Source organism: Mauremys mutica, chromosome 6 (genome assembly GCF_020497125.1).
Source record: "Mauremys mutica isolate MM-2020 ecotype Southern chromosome 6, ASM2049712v1, whole genome shotgun sequence".
In the NCBI taxonomy this organism is placed as follows: domain Eukaryota; kingdom Metazoa; phylum Chordata; order Testudines; family Geoemydidae; genus Mauremys; species Mauremys mutica.
Window position 1 is genome coordinate 12,952,797 of NC_059077.1, and position 25,600 is coordinate 12,978,396.

General features: G+C 44.8%; 2 protein-coding genes across 11 annotated transcripts in view; one reads left to right on the forward strand and one right to left on the reverse strand.

The window, feature by feature from the left end:
* The window catches only part of PIAS2 (protein inhibitor of activated STAT 2), a 55,165-nt gene extending 43,169 nt beyond the window's left edge, over positions 1-11,996 (reverse strand). For 2 of the 6 annotated variants that reach the window (XR_006580372.1, XR_006580373.1), the window contains exon 1: positions 10,726-11,193. Coding sequence is in view for 3 of the 6 variants with exons in the window: in XM_045020865.1 (XP_044876800.1) it covers positions 10,726-10,917 (192 nt within the window). In the remaining 3 variants the exon portion in view is untranslated. Of the gene's footprint in view, positions 1-10,725; positions 11,196-11,913 lie in introns of those variants that run through there. The other 4 variants (XM_045020868.1, XM_045020865.1, XM_045020866.1 and 1 more) reach the window with 4 other exon arrangements.
* A 4,402-nt stretch (positions 11,997-16,398) lies between these two features.
* The window catches only part of KATNAL2 (katanin catalytic subunit A1 like 2), a 51,323-nt gene continuing 42,121 nt past the window's right edge, over positions 16,399-25,600 (forward strand). For 3 of the 5 annotated variants that reach the window (XM_045020870.1, XM_045020869.1, XM_045020874.1), the window contains exon 1: positions 16,400-16,800. In XM_045020870.1, the coding sequence (XP_044876805.1) occupies positions 16,750-16,800 (51 nt within the window). In that variant the 5' untranslated portion in view covers positions 16,400-16,749. Of the gene's footprint in view, positions 16,801-25,600 lie in introns of all 5 variants that reach the window. The other 2 variants (XM_045020872.1, XM_045020871.1) reach the window with 1 other exon arrangement.

Consider the following 25,600-nt stretch of genomic DNA (forward strand, 5'->3'; position numbering starts at 1 on the left):
CTGCCCTAATGTCCCTTCACAAGACAGGTAGAGACCACATATTGAGGTGAACAGCTTGCTCAGCATCAGTGCAGCAAGCAACTCTGCCATGCATCTGATGAAGTGGGTTCTAGCCCACGAAAGCTTATGCCCAAATAAATCTGTTAGTCTAAGGTGCCACAAGGACTCCTCGGTTGTTTTTGCTGATACAGACTAACACGGCTACCACTCTGAAACGGACAATACTGTAGATTAATCCACAAAACACTAATTTCTGGAGGTTAATCCATAAAAGCAGTTTGAGAAGAAGCCATTCTCCTCCTTGACTGTGGGGCATGCAGGAGTGGCTGTCAAAAAGAAACTTCATACCTGTGAATTGAATTTCTGTAATTCAGATACACTAATCCAAACAGGTGAGTGTCATGCTCAGTCTTTTAAACTGTGATTTATCAATGGGAGTAAAGGCCTTAATGGCTAGACATGCACTGCACTCTCTCCAGCAGCAACATAGGATCACAAAAAGAGATCCTAAACCACCACCTTCCCAGTGCTAAACAGACATCAAGATAGTCTCTGAACTAGAGAAGCTAGATCACAGACACCCCAGTTTACAGGTAAGATAAATAGAAATGGAAATATCAGAGCCATCACTTTGGACCAACAGTCACTATCTAGCATCACTCTACAACTTTTACAAAGAAAGGGTAATCCAGGGGTTAGGCACTAGCCTGGAACTCAAGAGACCCAGGTCCCTACCCCACTACAAACTTCGTGTGTGACCTTGGGCAAGTCATTAAGACCTAAATGCCTCTAAAAATATGGACAGTACTCGCTCAGCAATGCAAGGCCTATGTAACTTAGGAGCCTAAGTTTCACTGAAGTCAATGGTACTTGGGTCTTCCAATGCTGAAATACTTTTTAAAAATCTGTGCCCCACTGTCCTATCTGTAAAATGGAGATAACATTTCCCTCGGAGGAAGTGTTCTGAAAATATCTACACTGAGGACTGTGAGGCACTGAGGTACTATGATAATGGGGATTTTATTTTCTAGCAATGTGTCTTATCTAAACCAGTAACTGAGGCAGGAATATAAACTGGGTACGAGGATAAGGGAAAGCATAGTTTTTCTCATCAAATCCTACCCTCCATCATGGAAGCTGGAGGCTCCTATAATTTACAATGAATGTGATCCTGCCCCTATTCTCTACTGCAGTGGTTTTCAAACTTTTTAAGCTGTATACCCCTTTCCAAATAATGCAGTCTACTGTGTACCCCTATTGGAGAAAAGGTCATAATATACCTACGAAAACGGGGGGGGGGGGGGAGGAGGAGGAGAGGGAGAAGGTCTGTAAGGGATAACATGATGCATTGGCTGTCAATACAGGATTTCTCTCACATGCCTCGATGAAATTTTACGTACCCCTAAGGAGTACGCATATCCCAGTTTGAAAACCACTGCTCTACTGGATCATTTAATTCACCACATTAGTAATAATATAAAGCTTTCTTGGATCATACAGCCCTCTATCAGCCATAGCAAGGGACAACCTACATCAGGGGTCGGCAACCTTTCAGAAGTTGTGTGCCGAGTCTTCATTTATTCACTCTAATTTAAGGTTTCACATGCCGGTAATACATTTTAACGTTTTTAGAAGGTCTCTTTCTATAAGTCTGTAATAGATAAACTATTGTTGTATGTAAAGTAAATAAGATTTTTAAAATGTTTAAAAAGCTTCATTTAAAATTAAATTAAAATGCAGAGCCCTCCGGACCGGTGGACAGGACCTGGGCAACGTGAGTGCCACTGAAAATCAGCTCGGCACACGTGCCATAGGTTGCCTACCCCTGATCTACATAGATGTGTATGGTTTATTAGTGCATCATACAAATCACATCCCTGCCTCAAAGGGCTTACAGTTAAAGCTACTTTAGCTATGCGCCTGCACAGTAGTAAGATGCTTAAAGACCACATATAACTTACTTCCTGTTATTTGGTGTTATGAGGATAGAAAATAGCGAGGAAGATAAAGCAGCACTATCAACAATCAAATTGTAGAGGGGGAAAATTTACATAAGTTTCCATCTATAGAAGTATGGACAAAGAAGAGTCCCTTACAGACAATAATTTAATAATTTAAGCTGTGTCAAAACCTACATCGTCTAGTGAAGAAATTCAGGATGTCCACCTTCACACCTGACATTTCAGATGTATATTTCCAATTCACTCAACGTAATTAGGGGCAAGATGGAATGAACTTTATGGGAACTTTTTATCTTATACCTCCTTTGAGACAACGTCCATTTTGCTATATCCTCCTTTCTATTGCAAACTGCAGGTGGGCTAAAACAGAAGACTGAAGTTTCCTGGTATAAAGTTAGTAGAAAGACAAGACAATTGATAGTATGACATGGGAAGGGGGTTGAACAAGCAAACCCAAAAAAGCCAAAAAAAAAAAAATCACACCTATATTGCCTAAAAAAAGTCTTACTAAATCAATTCAGAAAGCCCATATGCAGGAAGACCAAACTCTGCTCTTCCCTCAGATCCTATCTGGATTAGGAATATTTTCTGAAAAAATTCCCCCACCAGAGCTATGGTTCCAACAAACTGGTCAATGTTAGCACTGGCAGAATCCCTAACAGGCAGAGCTCTGGCAACTGCCAGTGTTTCCCACATGTTAGTTAAGCCTGGTGAAAAGTGGCCTGGCTACAAGAGCCTTCTCTACACCAGAGCTCCCACTGGTGCTAGCCCTGGGGTTCATGTTAATTGGTGACAGCAGAAATCCCTACCATAAGTTTAAGAGCTGTTTTGTAAACCTCCTATACATAAAATTCCCACTGCAAGCATGGCATTCTTGCAGACTTGGGCTCTACTTACTAGAAATAAGAATATGAAGGAAAATGTCATATACACCTCTATCTCGATACAACGCTGTCCTTGGGAGCCAAAAAATCTTACCGCATTATAGGTGAAACCGTGTTATATTGAACTTGCTTTGATCCACCAGAGTGCACAGCCCTGCCCCCACCCCACAGTACTGCTTTACCACGTTCTATTGGGTGGCGTTATATCGAGGTAGCGGTGTACCAAAAATGATGTTTGCAGAAGTTTTAAGGAAATTAAAAAGATGTTTATATTTTTTAAAAAGCAGAAGTAGTCAGCTCTTTGTATTAGACTTAACAGATATTTCAAAGGAAGAAATACCTCCCTGGCCACACAATAGCAGATCTTAAGGTGGCCATCCTACAGCAAAAAAAACTTTAGGACCAGACTTCAAAGAGAAACTGCTGAGCTCCAGTTCATCTGCAAATTTGACACCATCAGCTCAGGACTAAACAAAGACTGTGAATGGCTTGCCAATTACAGAACCAGTTTCTCCTCCCTTGGTTTTCACACTTCAACTGCTAGAACAGGGCCTCATCCTCCCTGATTGATCTAACCTCGTTATCTCTAGCTTGCTTCTTGCTTGCTTATATATACCTGCCCCAGGAAATTTCCACCACTTGCATCCGAAGAAGTGGGTATTCACCCACGAAAGCTCATGCTGCAAAACGTCTGTTAGTCTATAAGGTGCCACAGGATTCTTTGCTGCTTTTACAGAACCAGACTAACACGGCTACCCCTCTGATAAAGGAAGAAATGTGCTTGATGTTGGAAGTGTTTACAGGAGTTCAATGTAACTGTGTAAAAAGACATCAAGTGAATGAGTAGATGGAATAGTTCTGCCACAAAAAATACCGATTTCCATAGTCCTTGCATTTGTGCATATTGTTCACAAATTTGCATTCAATTAATGTATTTCCATGGCAAATTTAACCTCTCTTAAATCTGATTTTAAAAATCAGTTTGAGTCCCCCATCCCACAATTAATACAAAATGATATACATTTCTGTAAGACATAGAAAAAAGGTGCCATATATGACTGCGGAATTGTCTCCTTTCATATCTCAATTGCAAGTCATCTCACTTAGTGGGCAGAAATTTTCTATACTAGTGTAAACTGGATGTACAAGGATGATTTCAAGATGTCGGAAAACAATCTCAACATGAAAATGGAAACCAGGATTTGCAAGTTTTCCACTCCTCCACCTCTTAAAAAAAAAAGTAAGGCAATAGAAAGCATTTTCCTTGAAGTCAAAGAATGTACAGGTGAGGATAAGATCGCTGAGATGTGCTAATGAATGATAGCGTGTGTGCACAAAGCACCTTAATTTGAGGCCTGCATTCATCTCTAATTTCAAGAGACATTTAAAAGACACCTCAAGTGTCCTCCCTTTTAAAAATAATTTTGATTGTTTTCTGGTACGAATTACTGGCAACTGTCTTTCTCCCCCCGCCCCCCTCAAAACTGGCTATTTTATACTACTACTAGTTTATCCTAGTCAAAAGATTAAAAAAAAAGCCACATTCACATTGAAGGGGGGGGGAGGCTAGTTCTCCCCCCGCCCCCATCTAACTCTGGTAAATAATTAGAGATCAGCGCCCGGGCATGCAATCACTGAAAGCTCCAGATCTGGGGAGCAGGAGTAGGGCACCTCCACTTTGCCCCTCCCCTCCATCTCCGTTTGAGAATCATGAAGGCAACCTGGGCCCTCAGCAGCGTGGGAGCGGGGGGGGCGGGGGGGGCGGCGGAGGCGCACACTCTGAGGCGGCAGATTGGGACGGAGACCGCGGGGGGGAGGGAATCCGGGCTAGTGGGTGAAGACCCTGCGGGGCAAGACCCTGGTGGGGACCGGCAGATGAGGTGGGAGCCCCCAAAAGGGCCCGAGGGAGCGGGTGAGACGGGGGGGTCAGACCCTGTATCAGTGACCGGCCCCGGCTGAGGGGTCCCGCCCGAGCTGTGGGCGAGGCCGGCCGCTCTGGCTAGCAATGGCGGGGGTCTGGGGGGTCGCTAGGGATGGATTTTTCTCCTCACCCTCAGCGCCTCGAAATCCGCCATTTTCTACCCGCTGCCGCCGCCGGGCGCCGCCGCAGCCGCCACCATCCTGCACCCTCTGTGCGCCCCCCACGTGACGGGGCGGGCTCCGCAGCCCATCCGGCCCCGCTGCGCACGGGGGCGGGACGAGAAGGGGAGGGGGGCGCTCGGTCACGGGCTCCTCAGGTGCGGGGAGAAGGGGGTGGTTCCGTGCCCAGGCTGTAGGGACACGGCATCCGCTCCGCCACTGCATCTCCCTTCCACACAGCATCCGCCTGCTCCCCACACTCCACCTGACAGCACCCCCGCCCCCACAGCACCCCATGCCCTCCACACAGCATCCGCCTGCTCCCCACACTCCACCTGACAGCACCCCCGCCCCCACAGCACCCCATGCCCTCCACACAGCATCCGCCTGCTCCCCACACTCCACCTGACAGCACCCCCGCCCCCACAGCACCCCATGCCCTCCACACAGCATCCGCTTGCTCCCCACACTCCACCTGACAGCACCCCCGTACCCCGCAGCACCCCATGCCCTCCACACAGCATCCGCCTGCTCCCCACACTCCACCTGACAGCACCCCCGCCCCCACAGCACCCCATGCCCTCCACACAGCACCCGCCTGCCCCCCCACTCCACCTGACAAGCATCCCCTCCCCCACAGCACCCCCATACCCTGCACCCCCGCCCCACAGCATTCCCACCCAAGAGCATACCCCTGCCCCCTCACGCCCCACCTGACACAGCACCCCATGTCCTCCCCACACCCAATAGCATCCCCCCTGCCCCCTCATGCTCCCTGACAGCATCCCCTCCCACACAGCACCCCCATGCCTAACAGCATCCCCTCCCCACAGCATCACTGTATCACCCATTTCACCCAGTACCTGACAGCATCTCCTACCCATGGCATCACAGTTCCCCTTCCCGCCACATACCCTCCCCACAGTATCACAATGTCTGTCTCTCCCTGACCTGACACCATATCCCCCACAGCCTGTGTTCCCCACTACATCGCCCCCCACCACTGTTCTCCCTACAACATATCCTCCCTACAGCCCACCTGGCATCATCCCCCATTGCCACATACCCTGCCCTCTACATCACCATGTCTTGCCCCTACTACATCCCCTGCCCACCTGCCACCATCCTCTTTACCACACACCCTCCCTTCAAAATTGTTACATCCCCCCCTACATAGCCTCCTCACCTGGCACTGTCCCCCTTGCAACAAGGCCACCCCATCTGATGTCACAGATCACTATGACTGTCCCAAACACAACTGTCACTGTTGTCATAGAATCATCATAGAATCATAGAATCTCAGGGTTGGAAGGGACCTCAGGAGGTCATCTAGTCCAACCCCCTGCTCAAAGCAGGACCAAACCCAGCTAAATCATCCCAGCCAGGCCTTTGTCAAGCCTGACCTTAAAAACCTCTAAGGAAGGAGATTCCACTACCTCCCTAGGTAACCCATTCCAGTTCTTCACCACCCTACTAGTGAAAAAGTTTTTCCTAATATCCAATGTCCTCCCCCACCCCCATGAGACCTCCTTACAGCATCACCTTCTCATCATCCCCTCCTCTTCTTGGCAGCCCCCTGCAATGAGGCTTCCACAAAGCATCACATCTTCTCCACTAGGCACTGTCCCTCCATATTATGTGGCCTTTATACAGCATCATGGCCTGGCCCCCCATGATCCCACTACAGTGTTGCAGTCTAGTTCAACACTTGGCTTCCCCTCACACCACCATCTGCACAGGATCACTTACTGTCCCACTCTCCCAGAATATCATCACAACACAACCTCCAAATATAACTATTCTTGATTGTATATGGCACCCAAAGCATTCTAGGTGCTATGTGGACATATAACAAGAGACAGTCCCTGCCGTAAACCATTTACAATCCAAAATCTACCATGTCACACCATAAATTGCCCCCTATGCCTGAAATATCTTCCTATAAAATCCACCACTTCTACCAATCCCTCATCTTCAAACCCTTCCTCTTCTGAACTACTGTCCATTCTCTTGTCTTGGACTGGTCAGGGAACATCACCATATATGTTTGTAAAGCCCCATAAACCTTTGCAAGTGTTGTATATTTCTAAAACTCCTTTTATTGTGGTATGAGATACAATATACAAGATATTTGTTTTCAAAAGAGTAATCTACCACTATATGCGGTAATCGGGAAATACTTTAAAAATGCTTTTTAACTACTTCACAATGGAGTCTTCCTCAAAATCATTATGTATTTGTACTGCAGCAGTGCCTAGGGGCCCCAGTCATGGATCAGAGCCTCACCCCACAAATCATCCTTCCAGATCTGGACTAAGGCATATGAAAAGAAGTGGTAGCACATATAAGGAAGCTCGCACTAACATTGTACCTGTTCTGTGGATAGAGGATTTCAGCCACCACAACTGTCAAACATTTACCAAAGAAACCCTTAATTTCTAGTATCAGAGGGGTAGCCGTGTTAGTCTGGTTCTGTAGAAGCAGCAAAGAATCCTGTGGCACCTTATAGACTAACAGAAGTTTTGCAGCATGAGCTTTCGTGGGTGAATACCCACTTCTTCTTCTGCTTGCATCCGAAGAAGTGGGTATTCACCCACGAAAGCTCATGCTGCAAAACTTCTGTTAGTCTATAAGGTGCCACAGGATTCTTTGCTGTTCCTTAATTTCTAACAAGTCTTACAACATATGGGTGCAGAATGCATTTATCCATATTTTATCTAAGGCTTTATTTCTAGTCTTACCTCTGACCTCTCCAGCACTGTAGTATCTATTGACGTACTAGCCTATTTTACAGAAGGGCAATGGAAGCAAAGAAATTAAGTAACTTGCCCAACATCAAAGAGGAAGTCTGTGGCAGAGCAGATATTAGAATCCAGATCTCCTGAATCCCTGTCCAGCGCCTTAACAGGAGTATTTATTATTCTTTTGAACAGAAGTGTGTGCTCCAAATATTGAATTTTTGTTTATATGAAGTGATGTTATTTTATTAATGTGAGGGAAGGTAGCATAAGTCCAAACATGTTAAAGTGCAATATTGATATATATTGAAATTATTCATAAATTTCATTGCTCTCAGTTTTATCCATTTACTATCAGATAAGTCTCATCACAACAGAAGTGATAGAGATACATTTTATTAATAAAAAATGAAGAAAAAATGTCATCGGCAGTAAACTTTGAAACAGAATAATGGATCTCCTGCTGCACAGGAAATGCTGAGACATTTACAGCAAAACAAACATTGAGGTGCAACTGAAATACATATTTTCAAAAGCAGCCAGAGATAATTATCTAGTTACAGTAATTGCCTAGTCACAATATTCAGTTTTGTTGGCAATGTTGCTGTTAAATCAAATTGATTTATTAAAAGGCAAGAATGGAGCCAACAAACAGGCAAGCAACCAGACCAGCTCAAGTAGCGAGACTGAGAAGACACAGAGGGGCATTAAAAAAGGAAAGCTTTAGGCTTCCTGACCCAGAAGGTTTTGAAATTCCAAAGTTTCCTGCAGTCAGCAAGAAGGGGCACTTTTATTTTAAGCTTGTAACAAATATACAAAATGTTTTTAAAAAACATTTCAAAACAAAGGGCTCTAGACTATATGAGTTAGCCAGAGCCTGTGCAGCAGGCCATGCTGCAACAAGTGCGGTCAGGAAGAATTCTGGCTCTAGCAATTGCGCCGCCCCAAGCAGGGCGGCACGCCGCAGGGGGTGCTCTGGCGGCAGGGCCGGCTCTAGACACCAGCGCGCCAAGCGCGCGCTTGGGGCGGCATGCCTGCGGAGGGTCCGCTGGTCCCGCGGCTCGGGTGGACCTCCCACAGGCATGCCTGCAGAGGGTCCACCGGAGCCGCGGGACCAGCGGACCCTCCGCAGGCACGTCTGCAGGAGGTCCACCCGAGCCGCCTGCCGCCCTCCCGGCTTGGCACGCTGGGGTCTAGAGCCGGCCCTGGAAGTGCATACTGAAGCGAGAATTCCACTGCCCTGGGACAGAGGACAACATGCAAATCCCCACTCAAGTCCAATCAGCTCTGCTGACCATTGAAGACTGCAAACATTGCACCACCCTTGATCTTTTGGGGAGGCTGGTAGTGCTATGCCATACACAGCATTGATACTCTCTAGTCACATTGGTATCAACAACTCTAGAAGATTGCTTCATGTTATAACCTTGAGGAGTCACATTAATTCAGTATTAAACACTAATTTGCAGTCAGTTCAGACAGGGACCTTTGTGTTTAGCATCATGTCAGCTGGTTGCAGATAGACCTCATGGTTCCATCAAGGTTTAACCATGATTAGGGATAACTTGCCCCGTCTACTGACTGTAAACTCATGTTTAACAATGTTAGTTGCCACAACTCTTCAAGATTGTCATAACACAACCTGATTTAGTCATTTATTTATTTATTTAAGCAAAGACAAGCCCATTGTGGCTAGCCTAGGGGAAGGAAAGCTCCTGGTGCCCTTGTCCCATCCCTTCTGCACAACCTACCGTAATCTGACTCAAAAATTCAAGATAGTGAACTAAATAAACCCATGTAGCATCTGAAATTCTGTACTAGAATAAGTTGCTAGTTCAAAAAGTTAGGTTCAATTAGACCATCACATACACATCATGCAGCCCAACCAACCAAACCAGACCTTATTCGTGGAGGTCAGGTCCATCAGTGACTATTAGCCAAAATAGTCAGGGATGCAATCCCATGCTCTAGGTGTCCCTAAACCTCAGACTGCCAGAAGCTGGGACTGAATGAGAGGGGAAGGATCACTTGATAATTGCCCTGTTCTGTTCAGTCCCTCTGAAGGATCGGGCACTGGTTACTGTCAGAGTGCAGCATATTGGGATAGATGGACAACTGACCTCACTGAGTGTGGCCATTCTTATGTTAGACCCTCCCATCCCCTGCAATGCACCTCATATTTTTCCCTTCAGCTGCATATGGAAACAAACATATTCAAGACAGAATTGGAGATATAAAAGACATCAAAGCAAAATATTTTCTCCCTCACACAGAGGAACGCCAGGCTTCTCTATCCTCTTCCAATTCACAGCCACATCTATCGACCCAGCAACCTACAGAATCACATTTCCCAATGTCAGGTGAGCTATATAAGCAAGCAGACTGTTTTTGGAATGTTTTGACATCTAACATGTTATAAGACAATAAGAAATAAAGTTAGTCTACCTTTCTTTCCAGTCTGCTGTCTCCTACTTTTCTTTTGGCTTCATTTCCCGCTTGTTAACTCTTCCTTTCAACCCTTCCTCCCTCTCACCTCTGTTCTCCAGTCTTCCTCCCCAGCCCTTTCTATTTCCTCTCTTCACAGACCTCCCCACTTACCACCTCCTGCAATGTTCTTTCCCTCCCCAGGTCCCACTCTCTTCTTTTCACAAGTGTTCTTCCCCCTCCAGGGTCCTCCTCCCAGTCTCCCCTTTTCCCTTCCCCCGCTTCTCATTTCCTGCTCCCCACCTTCTTGGGGAACCCATCCAGTCACATTCTTCCTTGCACTCAAGGTCTTGCCCCATTCTCTTCCTACCCCAGGGCTGTCTTTCAATTTTCTACTTCTGGGGGGTTCTCCCCCTTCCTGGTGCATCAGCCCTTCAGCATCCCCAAAGAATTTCAACCTATCCCTTGCGCATATAGACAAGCCCCAGCCTTTCAGTGTCCCCACATACAAAGGCATTCCCTAGCCATCACCCCCAGGTATTCAGCCACCCTGAGCCTTTGCCACCCCCAGCAGCCTACTAGGACTTCAGCCCCACCCCTCCCAGTCCAACCCCTCATCTAAGCTTTAAACATGCTTACCTCAACGGTGACTTTTCTTGGCAGCTTCTTCCACCTCCTCCTTCTCCTCAGCCTCTTGAAGGCCCCTGGCCCAGGAGCCTCTCCCACACTTCCTACTTCTGTCCTCTCTTGTTTTGTAGTTAAAGGCACAGAGCAAGATGAGGAGACAGCTATCTGTGGAGCAGACACTGTGCCTTGTTGTGAAGTAGCCATCAGCAAAGCAGTACCTCTTAGTAAGAGGAAGCCAGAACTGCAGGGTTTTCTATACAAACACTGCTCAAACTGGGGAGTTAAGCCTCTAGAACTAGGGTGCTCTCTCCCCTCATAGAGATAGGCTTGTTAATAGAGAAATACATCATTAGCTTAATAATAATATTTTCAAGGCCATTTGCCATGCATGCTAGTGAATACTGACTCTCCCATGGCTTTGTTACCTAATAAAATATTGATAGCATGAGTAAAGCCTAGGTGGTACCTGCAAGCCAGGGTTTAAGCCCTGGGCTAGGCAGTTAGAAACCCCACAGCTGCTCACAGCAATCTAACAAATTAGGCTTATTAGCATTACACTCCAACAAATTCCTGTGTTCTCTAGCCTTACTGATCACAGTTATATGGATAATTAATACAAACTAACAGCAGGGACAGGCTGTGTTTTGCAGCTGAAACAAGTACAGGCTGAATGGGGTTCACTATGTTTAACCATACAGATGTTTAACCTTTAAGCTGCAAGTAGAGTCAGATTCATTGTCTTGTTACACTTGTGCAAAGAGAGTGGAACATATTAGCACCAATGAAAGTGAGAGAATTCTAATTTAGTAGTATTTAACATCCTCTTTACACAGGTGTTAACAACTACCCAAGGTAAAGCCTGGTGGAGAATCAGGCCTACTGTCTATAGTTTCAGTTTGTGCTCTGCCTGTTATAAGCTTTATTCTTCTGTTATCTATAGCTGAAGAAAAATTATTTTTTGTTAGAAAGACACCCATTATGTCTTATTCCTGGAATAACCTGTAGCCCTGATCATTGGCACAACAAAGCTTAGAAATGGAAGGCAGCAGTATAACTCAACCCTCTATCTGTTGTACCAGATGATAAAAATCCATATAGTTCTAAAGGCATGTTATCAGGTTAAAGTAATGCTTCTTTGGTTACAGTACTAATAGTAACAGCTTAAAATGAAACAATCTAAATTTACTATTCACTACTTACTTTTTGTCCTTTGATTGGCTTTGGCAAAGAAGTGTGGCCTGTTTTACTTTCCTATTCTCAATACACTAGCACAGTGCTCCAAAGTACTGGTTATAAACAAAACAAGAGACTATTTAATGTCAAGAAATACAATTGTTTAACTGACCATTATTAATTTAATTAAAATATTTCTATTACATTGTTTGGTATGTTTTTCCTCTCTACACACCCTAGATTTAGGGCCTGGATTACCTGATTGCCCACTGCAACCCTGAGCCTGTAGGACTTGCTCATGCAGAACCAGTTGCAAGATAGGGGTCTGAGCTTTTATAAACACTTTACAGCATAGGAAATAGCCTCACTTGCTATGTACGTGTGTGAGTCCACAGAGTTTTTTGTGAATGATTTATTCATGGCTCTTCCTTCCATCAGAGAGTAAGGACCAGATTTTCAAAAGGTATTTAAGCACCTAAAGATGCAGGTAGACTCTGGGTGGGATTTTCAAAAGTGCATCGGTGCCTAACTCCCAAGGGCCAGAGCAACCAGCTGCCAAAATACCTACAAGTGGCTAGCTCCACTAGGCCTGTGATGTCTTTCATGGGGAGGGAGAGCTAGTACTGTGACCCACTGGGCATATGCAAGATGTAAATATTGACAGCAGCCCATAGTGAGTAGGAGAGTGCAATGCACTTTAATGGTGAGCAGTCACATCAACCCAGTTTCCAGGCCATGGATGCACCCGTTATATGTCCCACTGCCCACTATTGCAATATACTGTCCAGTACCCCAGGGCATGCCCCTTTCTCCCATTCCAGGAAAGCAGCCTAAGGATAGTCCTAGCTGTATGTAATGCCATATGTCATTACTGCATGGGTCCATGGATCCTGAACCACTAGGTGTTGGGGCTGATCTTGCACCACTGAAATCAAGCACAGACTTAGCAAAGTATGTTTACTCTCTTGCAGACATCACACCATCCCCACCCCCTGACCATTGAGCTTCCTTAGAAGTATGCCAATCATCACACCAGACGACCTGCTCCCGCCACCCAACCAACTATCATAGAATCATAGAATCATAGAATCTCAGGGTTGGAAGGGACCTCAGGAGGTCATCTAGTCCAACCCCCTGCTCAAAGCAGGACGGATGCAGATACCTGTCATCAGAGGAAGGCTCTGACACCCCAGGACTAAATCTGTCTAATGGCATCTCTCAATACTGTCACTAGAGCAGTTCCACAGCCACCCACTTGTGCTTGTCCCATGTTGCCCCTAAGGAGGATCTGGTAAGCTAGCAGATCCCATGCCTAATCCGGATGGTGGTGGCCAGGACTCTCAGGAGTAAAATCCCTGGGAATGCATCGAGGTCTTGGTGAACCAGAACAAGGCCATGGTGTGGCAGATAGAGGGGTTATAAAGGCAGCATGTAGAGGCTCACTGCTTCACTGAGGCACGTGGACTGTGCATATGAAATGAGCTGCACAGGGTGTGATAGATCATTACTGCTTTGCATTCTAAGCAGGACGGCCAGACTGCTGCTCAGACTAAGATAGCTGATTTGGTCATACAGGTGGCCACCCTGAAGAGGGCGTCACACATTTTTCCCAGTGAGGCACACCAAGATGCATGGTCTCTGCACCAAGTAAATACACCTGCTGGGGACCAAATGGATAGGAAATAGCTCTAGTGACAGTCCATTTTTGACCATTAAAGGAACAAAATTTATAAGATGGCATTTTAACCTGCATGCGTAGAGATGACATGATCAATACGCCAATTACAAAACACCACTCGTTAGCTTTGGCTTCTTTACAAATAGCCTTTTACTTGGTGAGTTAGGAGGGATATCCTTAGTTTTAATACCATATCAAAAACATATATTGAGCAAGCTATATTAAATGCAAAAAATATTTTAATGCAAAGTAATGGTTATGGCTTCAGAGCTCACATTCAAAATAAGGAAATATAGAAGTTAACGTTCCTCCAGGAATATTAATTCAGTTACACTGCAGTGTATTTTCATTCCTGCTAAGTGTGTAGTTTAATGCATATCTATTTACTAGACTTAGACAATAAAACATACATGGTGTGCAATGTGGACCACATTAATGTTAACTTCTGTATTGAGTTCAACTTTACAACCTTAATGTTGCAGCAGAGTAAGTTTGTTACCTTTTACCTGCTGTGCTTGGGTTTTTTATTTTCATCATCCTTAAAGAGAAATTCCTATGTATAATGTTAGTATTCATGGGATTCCAATTATGCTTCCAGGCTCACATCCCATTAGTGTGAAATGAGAGAACATGTTGAGTTCCCATGTTTGCTTGATTGGAGATATTTTCTGCTAGGCTAAATTAAAGGGACAGCAATATATTAATTTTCACTGGGACTCCTATTCTCATGATGGAAGGAGAAAGAAATAGATGCCACAATCCTGTAAATATTTACATGTGTGCTTTCCTTTAAGTAACCCTACAGTTCCATTAGAGTAAATGGGACTATTCATGTGCTTAAAGGATCAGGGCCTTTAAAAAAAATCAGAATTTGTAGCGGTATGGTTACACACCAAAAAAATTGCTAAAGCCACAATACTTTCACTCCTGAAATTTTTCCTATCCCAATTGTCAAGGTTTGTTTTTTGAGGGGAGAGGGGGTTTGAAACCACTTAGTCTATTCTCAATCTTGTATAGTTTAATCCTATTATCAGCCCTACATCTGTCCAGCTGGATGGAGAGAAAAATATACAAAAGTGATATTACAAAGAAGCAAACAGGCCTGCTCAGGCACTGTTAAAATCAACAAGCCAGCCTTAAATGCCCATTTCTTCTTAGTAGGGTGACCAGACAGCAAGTGTGAAAAATCGGGATGGGAGTGGGAGGTAATAGGAGCCTATATAAGAAAAAGACCCAAAAATCAGGACTGTCCCTATAAAATCGGGACACCTGGTCACCCTACCTATATGGTATCTTATTCTTTTTCAAACAAACATTGTCTTTCAAACCAAGGCACTATTCAATAGGTACTATTTTATACATGCAATTTTTCATACTATAGCAGGTTTTGCTGTAGCTCTGGCTAATAATAAAAAAAACATGATTCATGTTTTTTTAGTGGGAAGAGAATATAGTTTTTACCTCTTACTGAACAAACAAAACCAGCCCTTAGCCTGAGGCCAAATATGAGCAGTTTCATCCCAAAAGGAAAACTTTTCAGAATCTAATGGAAATGGCATAATTGAAACCATTTTGCAATCTTACCTATAGCTTTCAGTATAGTTATAGCTACAATGTATTTTGAAGATTCCTTTTTCAAAAGTTGTTAGAAATACCTGTCATTGTTTCAGAATCTTCATTCAGTGAGTAGAACTCCAGGACTTTCTATAAATAGTGATTTTGATTTTCAACTACCAAGCAGCAATCTTATCTGATGCAAACTAGAGATTTAGGATTGGCTTTACCATTAGGGCCTTGTCTATGCTAGTGACCTGAAACATTTTTAATTAAGCCACCAGTTGTATTGAACTTGGTTTAAATTCAATTGGTTCAGTGCACCCACACCCACCAGGGCCAGTTATCTTTGGATAACTACATGTCATCCGTATTTGCACTGTCCTAAACCAATTCAGCTCCTGTGCCCCCTAGGTATCATCTATTGGGGCAGACTCCCCCACCCCATTTATGTCCCTCATATTATCCTCTGCCCCACTCCGACCTGCCTCAGCCGCATCCCCCATATTACCTCCCCTCAGAAATACCTCCCTGACCCACTAATCTCTCTGGCTCCACACCTCCTCAGATGGCAAACAGCAGCTGGTTTATCACGTGCAAGTTTGTAAGGGTAGGCATGTTCTGAGAGGTGTCCCATATGCTTCCGAATATCCCCTGCTACGGACAGAGGATGAAAACGTGGGGTGAGCGCCTTCTGAGAGGTGTTCAATCCATAGCCATCAGAACATGCCCTGCCACGAGGGGAGCTAAAGGCAGGGTGGGAACATGTTGAGAGGGGTCCTACACTGCTCAGCATGTGCCATGACGTGGGGCCGGGCACGGAACTAACGGCATTGTAGGGGCGGGCACGGAGCTAACGGCGGGGGGTGGACACACACACACATACACACCCCACACACCGGTGCCCCAGGCCAGTCGGAAGGCGCCCGGCGAGGAAGGGAACTGGCGGGTTACTTTTTCCGGGCAGGGCCTGCAAGGTGCTTTCCAAACCCTCCGAGGGGCGGGTCGCCGGGTCCTGCCCCGCGCCAGCAGCAGCAGCGGCCGGTGTAGCGTAGGTCGGATACGGCTCTGCGGGGTAACGCGCTACTCACGGCGCACTGCGCATGCTCAGTGCACCTGCTAACGCCGCTGCCCTTCACCCGGCCCTTATACCCGTGAGGCGCTGCGCGCTGCTTTGACGGGGGTTAAAACGTGGCCAAGGGGGCGAAGCGGAGCAGGGGGTAGCCGGCCAGGCGGCGCGGCGGGGACCTTCCGCGCCTCACGTTCACAGCACGCAACCACCTGCTCACTTCCTCAGTAGTTAAAAACCGGGCCTCGCCACTGCCTTATGTGGTGATTGGTCAGTTTTACAGGCGGGCCCTGCCTCCCTATATGACGATTGGCCAGTTTGTCAAGTAGCCCCATCTTTTGATTGGACAGTTCTCAACCTCGCTTCCCCCACCTCCCGGTGCTCTGACGGGTTCGGGCTGCGGACAGCGCCCGCTGATTGGTCAGATCTTCAGACAGACCCTCCCCCTGTGCGGTGTGCGGATGAGGCGCGGTGGGGTGGCTGTCCCGCGTCCCCGAGCGGGTTATACTCCCCCGGCCCGTGCCGTGAGCGAGGTGGGCCTCTCCCCGCGTAGCCCGCACCCATGGAGCTTTCCTACCAGACGCTGAAGACCACCCACCAGGCCAAGGAGGCGGTGAGTGCTACAGGGAGGCCGCTGCGCTTCTCCGTTACTATGGAGACCGGGCGGCCGGAGGCGCCATTACCGCGCATGGGCAAGAGAGACCGTCGTGCCGGCAGGAGGAGGCCTCAGCCAGTGCGCAGGCGCGGGGCGGTCTGGGCTCCTCGCTGCGGGCTGCCTGTTTCTGGCGGGGCGGAGCAGGAACCCGGCGCGCTCAGTAAAGGGGGAGTCACCTCCGTCCTGAGCCGTGGGCGGCGTCTGGTCTCACCGCCCATGCATGGGGGAAATCCCCGATCTCCCTGCACCTGTGGGACTCCACCCTCCTGCTAAAGCAGAGACCCTTTGATCACCCCCCCCCCCCGCAGACAAACGGGGGGGGACCCACCATCTTAACCCCCCCCCCCCCAGGACACAGAAGGGGGCGGTATCAGAGGGGGAGCCGTGTGAGTCTGGTTCTGTAGAAGCAGCAAAGAATCCTGTGGCACCTTATAGACTAACAGACGTTTTGCAGCATGAGCTTTCGTGGGTGAATACCCACTTCTTCGGATGCAAGTAGTGGAAATTTCCAGGGGCAGGTATATAGAAGCAAGCAAGAAGCAAGCTAGAGATAACGAGGTTAGATCAATCAGGGTGGATGAGGCCCTGTTCTAGCAGTTGAGGTGTGAAAACCAAGGGAGGAGAAACTGGTTCTGTAATTGGCAAGCCATTCACAGTCTTGGTTTAATCCTGAGCTGATGGTGTCAAATTTGCAGATGAACTGGAGCTCAGCAGTTTCTCTTTGAAGTCTGGTCCTGAAGTTTTTTTGATGCAGGATGGCCACCTTAAGATCTGCTATTGTGTGGCCAGGGAGGTTGAAGTGTTCTCCTACAGGTTTTTGTATATTGCCATTCCTAATGTCTGATTTGTGTCCATTTATCCTTTTCCTTAGAGAAGGGGGAGGGACCATGGGAGTTTTTGAAAATTCCAGGGGCACCTATCTCTAGCTTTCGAATCATAGAACTGGAAGGGCCCTCAGGAGGCCATCTAGTCCAGTCCCCTGCACTCATGGCAGGACTAGGTATTATCCATCCCTGGCAGGTGTTTGTCCAACCTGCTCTTAAAAATCCCCAATGATGGAGATTCCACAACCTCCCTAGGCAATTTATTCCAGTGCTTAACCACTCTGATAGGAAGTTGTTCCTAATGTCCAACCTAAACTGCCCTTGCTGTAATGTAAGCCTATTGCTTCTTGTCCTATCCTCAGAGATTAAGAAGACCCATTTTTCACACTCCTCCTTGTAACAACTGTTTATGTACTTGAAAATTGTTATCATATCCCCTCTCAGTCTTCTCTTCTCCACACTAAACAAACCCATTTTTTTCAATCTTGCCCCATAGGACATGTTTTCTAGACCTTTAATCATTTTTGTTGCTCTTCCCTGGACTTTCTCCAATTTATCCACATGTTTCCTGAAATGTGGCACCCAGAAATGGACACCTCTGAGGGCACCAGATGGGGCAGAAGCTCTTATAATTCCTCAAAGTGGGGGAGGGGAGAGAACTGGGCCAAGCCCCACCCTTGAGGCACTGATTGGCGTAGGACTCCCTTACGGCTGAAGGGAGAGAACAGAAAAGGAACCAGGCAAGGATGTCCTTAGTGGCCTGTCCTCCCTCTGGGATAACAGCTTTGTCCTGCTACTAGCTAATGAAAGGTATCCTGCAGCTGGAGATGTAATTTCCATCTCCAGTAGATGTACATGAGCTAGCTTTGATCAAAGTAGAGTGCTAAAAATAGCAGTGTAACTGCAGTAGAATAGGCGGTGACATGGGAGAGCCAGCCAGGTACAATGTAGTCCTCGGTAAATAATCAAGCAGCTTGTTCACAGCAAGGCTGCCATTTTTAGTGCTCTAGCTTGATCAAAACTAGCATATGTACCTCTACTTGAGCTGGAAATTATACCACCAGCTTCAGCGTAGACGTACCCTGGCCTTAGCTCAGTGAACCCCAAACTTTTACGGCCACACCCCTGCCTTAACTGGTCTGCACCCCCCCACCGAGCTGTGGTTGAGAGCTGGGGCCATAGTTGTGGGGCTGAGAGCACAGGACCAGGAGTGGGGGCTAGAGCCACAGATGGGTGCCATGGCCAGGAGTAGACCTGGGGGCTGAGGCCGGGGCCAGAGCCGTGGCTGGGGGTGGGGCTGGAGCAGAGCTGGGGGCAGAGCAATGCTGAGTGGTGCTCCTTCCCTGCCCCGCATAGGGGCTGGTCCAGGCCCCATTGTGCCCCCCAAATGTTCCTCCATACTCCCATAGGGGGGCACGCTTAGGGACCACTGCCTTAGCAAGGCCTGTAGCTCAAGTGGTTGAGGTTGTGCTACAATCCTAAAGTTTCTGGATCGCACCCTGCTGATATATGATCGGGGGTTGTTACATAATGTAATTGGTTTTTACCCTTTTCCTTTATTTGTATGTAATTTTCTGGGTTTTTTTAGACTGGTACAATAAAGTTATTTAGATTGTCTTATTTAAAAAGTCAAGGACTAGAAAGTTAGGAAATGTCAGGTTTATGGTTGTCCATGCGACTTTAATTCAGGTTCTTCGTGTATATGTATTATGATACAATCACTTACTATTTTTTTCTGCCAGACTCTTGCCTTATTCAGTGCATAGGATTCATGCACACAGGCCCAGAATTAAAGTGGCAAGGGCAAATGTATATCTGGCACTTTCTGTCTTTTGAGTGAAGTACTTCGCAACTAGTACTTTTAATTTTTATTTGTAATATACATTATAATGTAGAAAATTAGGATCAAATAATAATGAAGAATTCTAGTTAAATTAATCCCCAGTGTATGAGGAGTTACACTGAAGTCCCTGAAATTAGTGGAGCTACACAAGAAACTAATTTGACCATAACCTGTACCTTTTTTTAAAAAAAGATTTGGAATTAAATATGGGAACAGTTCAGTTTTAAAATTAAACTGGTTTACAAACTCATGTGTCTTTATCAGCTACAAAGAAATGAATACATGACATTTTTATTCTGTTAATTTAGAAAAAAAAACTAAGTGGAGCTAATTAGTGAAGTGCTCAACTATTTAGCTTTTAAAACAAGATCATGTTTAAATGCCTTAAGCTTTTATTAATTGCATGGACCCAAAAAATTCTCTATAGTAATTGAAAATGTAATTACGCACATTTTTTGTTCTTCTAAGAATAGGAGCTTATTAAACTTTAAACACTTAAACCTCTATTGAAATACCAATGACTATAAACAACATGCCATTCTAAATACCGTACTAATTAAACAGCAAGGCTAAATCACTATAAAGCTAAACTGAATTTTAAATAACTTTTTACTTGTAAGCGCTCCTTTTCTTTCACACATGTATAAGATTTACCACTTCCTTGCTAACCAGAGCTGAAGTCCCTGGTGTGATAGTAGTTTGTCAAAGTTTGCTTTCAGGCTGTCTGCTTGTATGGAATAGACTGGGCGGGCTGACTGAGTGGTTCACTAGATTTGTTATGCAATAGAAAATCCATCCTGTACTGTTTTCATTGGCTTCAACTCCTCTTGTCTTCAGCGGGGCTCATCAGCACATCACAGGATCGGGATCAGAGGCTTGCATTTCTGTATTTTTGGTTCCGATCCGATCTTGGTTGATTGTGAATGAAAGTTGCTATCATCTGATTGGCTCATTGGTGCCCTATGTGAAATGATTTGGTAGTCTTAGGGCTTGTCTACACAGACATTTAGTTTTGTGGGAAGCTGGGGGGTGAATCCACCCCTCAATTGCCTGTTGTGGACTGCCTCTGAGGACCCTGCTGACATGCATTAATAGTTCATTCATGTGCCTTGATCTATTCATTATTGAAATGGGACTAGGTCAGAGAACATTAATGTGCCTCAGGAGGGTCCATGTGGGCGGTTGCTCCATAGCAGGCTTGTGCTGGGTAGATTCACAATCCAGCTTGCAAAATTAATTGTTTGTGTAGAGAAGCCATTAGTTGAGTTCTCAGTGGACAGGTTTCTACACCACAATATTAATTATCACAAGTGGCACACTTTGTGTCAGTTTCACCAGATGACAAACAATGAATGGGCCATGGAATCTAAACTAACCTTTCATTTTTTAGGAGGCTTCTTCATGGGGGAATTTTTGGCAAAATATAGCCTACCGTCGCTATCAACAATGGGAGCAACAGTGATGTAAACAGCCTTAGAGCATGCCTACCAGATCGGGCCCCGTACAAGACACAGTGGAGGAGGTGGCGCCGCCACTGGAATGGGAAGGGATCTTAGGTCTCCAGTGTGAATGTGCTAACCACTAGGTTGTAGAGTCATTCATGCTGTCTCTGGCTCAGTGACTATTTAAATGTTTATATCAAGTGGAACCACTTCAACAGGAGAGACTGGGACAAATCCCCCCAGAATACCCTACAGCTCTGTGTTTAAGGCACTCTCCTGGGACGTGGGAGCCCTGGGGTCAGATAGAGTGGGGATTTGAACCTGAGTCTCCTACAGCCTGTGTAAGTGCTCTGTCAATTGGGCTAATGGATATAAGGGAGCACCACAATCATCTCCAGTAGTAATAACTCCAACCCCTTTCCTACCCCTCAAGCTGTAATTACAGAGAGACAAGTATTCTAGGATGAATTGTAAAAGGGTCCCAATTTTAAGATTATTTTCAAAACACTGTCTTTGAGAGAATCCCTCATCCCACCTGTGCCAAGTTTTGTTTTAATTTGCTGAGAACATGCCACAAAGTTAATCCATCTTCTCTTTCAGCATCCCTGCCAATACAGTTGTGATTGTACAAGCAAATTACCCCAGACTAGAGCTTAATAATAATCTGCACTTTTCATCCTCAAAGTATTAATCTTCACAATGCCACTTGGAGATAGGAAATTATTATTGTACTTGTATTAAGGACAGAGAAACTAAGGCAGAGGGAGTTGTAACTTTCCCAAGGCAACAGAAGTAGGGTATGTTAAAGCTCGGATTACAAATTTTAATACCTCTTTCTTGAACTCCTCATAGTTCTCCCTTTAGAAATCTGAAATTAAGCGTATACTCCATCACTTAAGTAAAATGAGAAAAGTACATTTTCAAATCCTGGGAAAATTTCCTGTAAATTTTCCCCCCTCTTTTCCACTAGATGGCTCTGCACTTAAATCAAACTTCCAAGGGAAAAGAGTATGATAGCTGTGATGACCCCCTGCCTCGCCTCTCAGTTTTTCTTCAGATAAATAAATAGCCTTTTGGAACAAACAAAGGGATAGTCACCAGCTTTAAAATGAAGTAACTAACTATATTATCTCAAATAGGTAAGTCAGAAGGTGAATGGCATTGTCATTAGATGTTTGGCTGCGTGTGTGTTCTCTCTTTGTGTGGCATCCCTGCTCTGTGCAGGTAGCTGGCATGGCAGATCTTGAGCGAACTGCCCAATGACCACAAGATCCATTAAGGTACAAAGGCACCCAGCCAAGTTTGTTGGCGAAGCATGGTCTTAGCTCCCCGGATCAATGTCTACAGTTACACTAGCTCATGTATGCCTGTGACAATGGATGCAGCTCAGTGAATGGTGGGACTTTCCATTGCCCCCTCCGCAGGCCAAAGACACTCCCTCTGAGACTCAGTTTTATATACCAGTACAAACAAGTTCTATATTGCCCCTCTGACGTGGTTAGTTACCACTCATTACTTTGTACATGTTGGTTTGATCAAAACATCTCTATCCATTATACTGTCATCCTGACCTCATCTTTGAGTGTGTTCCTTTTATTTGGGGGGGGGGGGGGGTTTGTACCATACTTGGTATCGGGGTGTTCTGGCACCATCCTTCTGGAATGTTTGTTTGAGTGTGCTGTGCCTAGCCTTTCTTAGGAATGTGTGGTTTTTTGCAATACCAGCCCTGTTCTTGCCAGGCTCTGTGAGTGTGTACGCAGGCAGAGCCTGACTCCTGTTTTTACAGCCTTGCTGACTTTGCTTTATATTAGCAAAGCTTTGACCACTACCTTAGCCCAGATAAAAGGGCTTATGTCTCAGGCTCTCTTCCTGCTACAGGCATATGGTACCCTCTATACTGCAAAGCACAGAGGGGGAGCAGAATAATTCTAATCTGACCAAGGAGAAGAAGGCTGGCTATGCACTATGTTCAACCTCCCAAACTACATTTTGGTACCTTTCTTCTTTCTGTGGTTGCTATGATAGAGCACAGTTCTAGGAGACAATGGAGACAAAGGGGAACTATCCTTCTACATACATATTCTTTTTTTATGTCCTTTGGGACTTAAAATGTTAAAGTAGTTATGAACAGTGGTAACTCTGTGGCTTGTCTGTGAGCTCCAGATGGACAGATACAGCAGAAATTAGTGCTGTGGCACTAAAGGACACAAGGGCGGGTTCTGTTGTGGATAGGTCAAGGATTTGTGGGTTTATCTCCTGCAGAACTATTCACTACCAGTTTGGCTGCACACTTCCTCTTCCGGATCCATTCTGCCACAGGGCCCACCTCTTGGGGGAACAATGTGATAATGTGCTAGAAGTCCTGAGTTTATCCTGTCCTTTTGCCTTTTAAGGAACAGGGGAGAGGATTGGTCCCTAAGGCATCGTAGCACTGGCATTTTATTTATGGTAAATGTTATACAGTGAAACCTGCCCTGAGAGTAATCTCTAATATGCAGCCCCATTTTAAGTGAATACTTTAACATATCCCCAGGTTTTGTATACAATTGGTTCGAATTTTGTGCCTGATTTCAAAGATTAACCTCTACACAAACCTAATTTCTATGTGGAAATACTAGGGTTGTCAAGCAATTTAAATAATTAATCGCGATTAATCGTGCTGTTAAACAATAATAGAATACCATTTATTTAAATATTTTGGAAGTTTTCTACATTTTCAAAGATATTGATTTCAATTACAACAGAATACAAAGTGTAGAGTGCTCACTTTTTATTTATTTTTTTATTACAAATATTTGCACTGTAAAAAAACAAAAGAAATAATATTTTTCAATTCAACAAATACAAGTACTTTAATGCAATCTCTTTATCATGAAAGTGAACTTACAAATATAGAATTGTGTACAAAAAAACCCTACATTCAAAAATAAAACAGTCTAAAACCTTAGAGCCTACAAGTCCACTCAGTCCTACTTCTTGTTCAGCCAATTGCTCAAACAAACAAGTTTGTTTACATTTGCAGGAGATAATGCTGCCCGCTTTTTGTTTACAGTGTCCCCTGAAAGGGAGAACAGGTATTTGCATGGCACTGTTGTAGCTGGCGTCGCAAGGTATTTATGTGCCAGATGTGCTAAAGAGTCTCATGTCTCTTCATGCTTCAACCACCATTTCAGAGGACATGCATCGATGATGGGTTCTGCTCCATAACAATCCAAAGCAGTGCAGACCGACGCATGTTCATTTTCATCATCTGAGTCAGATGCCACCAGCCGAAGGTTGATTTTATTTTTTGATGATTCGGGTTCTGTAATTTCTGCATTGGGGTGTTGCTGTTTTAAGACTTCTGAAAGCATGCACCACAGCTTGTCCCTCTTAGATTTTGGAAGGCACTTCAGATTCTTAAATCTTGGGTTGAGTGCTGTAGCTATCTTTAGAAAGTTCACATTGGTATCTTTGCATTTTGTCAAATTTGCAGTGAAAGTGTTCTTAAAATGAACAACCTGTGCTGGATCATCATCCGAGACTGTTATAACATGAAATATATGGCAGAATGCGGGTAAAGCACAGAGCAGGAGACATACAATTCTCCCTCAAGGAGTTCAGTCACAAGTTTAATTAACGCATTATTTTTTTTTTTAATAAGCATCATCAGCATGGAAGCATGTCCACTGGAACAATAGCCGCAGCATGAAGTTTTGCATTGTTTTGTTTTTGAGCGCAGTTATGTAACAAAAAAAATCTAAATTTGTAAGGTGCAATTTCATGATAAAGAGATTACACTCCAGTACTTGTATGAGGTGAATTGGAAAATAGTATTTCTTTTATCATTTTTATAGTGCACATATTTGTAATAAAAATAATGTAAAGTGAGCACTGTACACTTTGTATTCTGTGTAGTAATTGAAATAGATATATTTGAAAATGTAGAAAAACATCCAAAAATATTTAATAAATTTCACTTTGTATTCTATTGTTTAACAATGCGATTAATCATGATTTTTTTTTAATTAATCGTGTGAGTTAACTGAAGTTAATCGAAAGCCCTAGTAAATACCACTTCTGTTCACACAATGTCCAGTTAGGAGTCTAGCTATTCATTTGTTTAGCTATTCATACCAGATTTGTATGTGCATAAGTGGCGTTTGGACATGCTGTTGTTTACACACAGCAGCAAGTGCCCATCTTTGAAATTATGTCCTTAAAGATCAAACTCTACTAGACCTTGGGTGATTCTTTAGGACAGATTTCACTGCATGCAAAAAATACTAAATAGGATCATTTGTTCAAAATATTATATATTGATGTTAAATATCATAATTTTTATTTTTTAACCAAATGGGAGCCAAAGTTATACTGTTCACATTTAGATGCCTTCCAAACTTTAGTGTAAACTGGTGCTACTAACTTAGTTGCTTGAGTCTGGGTTTAGAAATATCTGATCTTCCTGTAGCCCAGGTTCAAATCCTAGCTAGGTTGGCCAACCTCTTCTTTCTAAGATACATTCCCTACAGTTTTTTTCCAGTAAGATCTTAAAAACTGAGGGCATATTTGGTCTGTTTGGTCATTGAAGACCTTGTGACACTTCGCATCAGAAAAAAAAGTGAATGTCTTTGCTGAACTTTCCCCTCTCGCTCGTGTGCATTATGCTA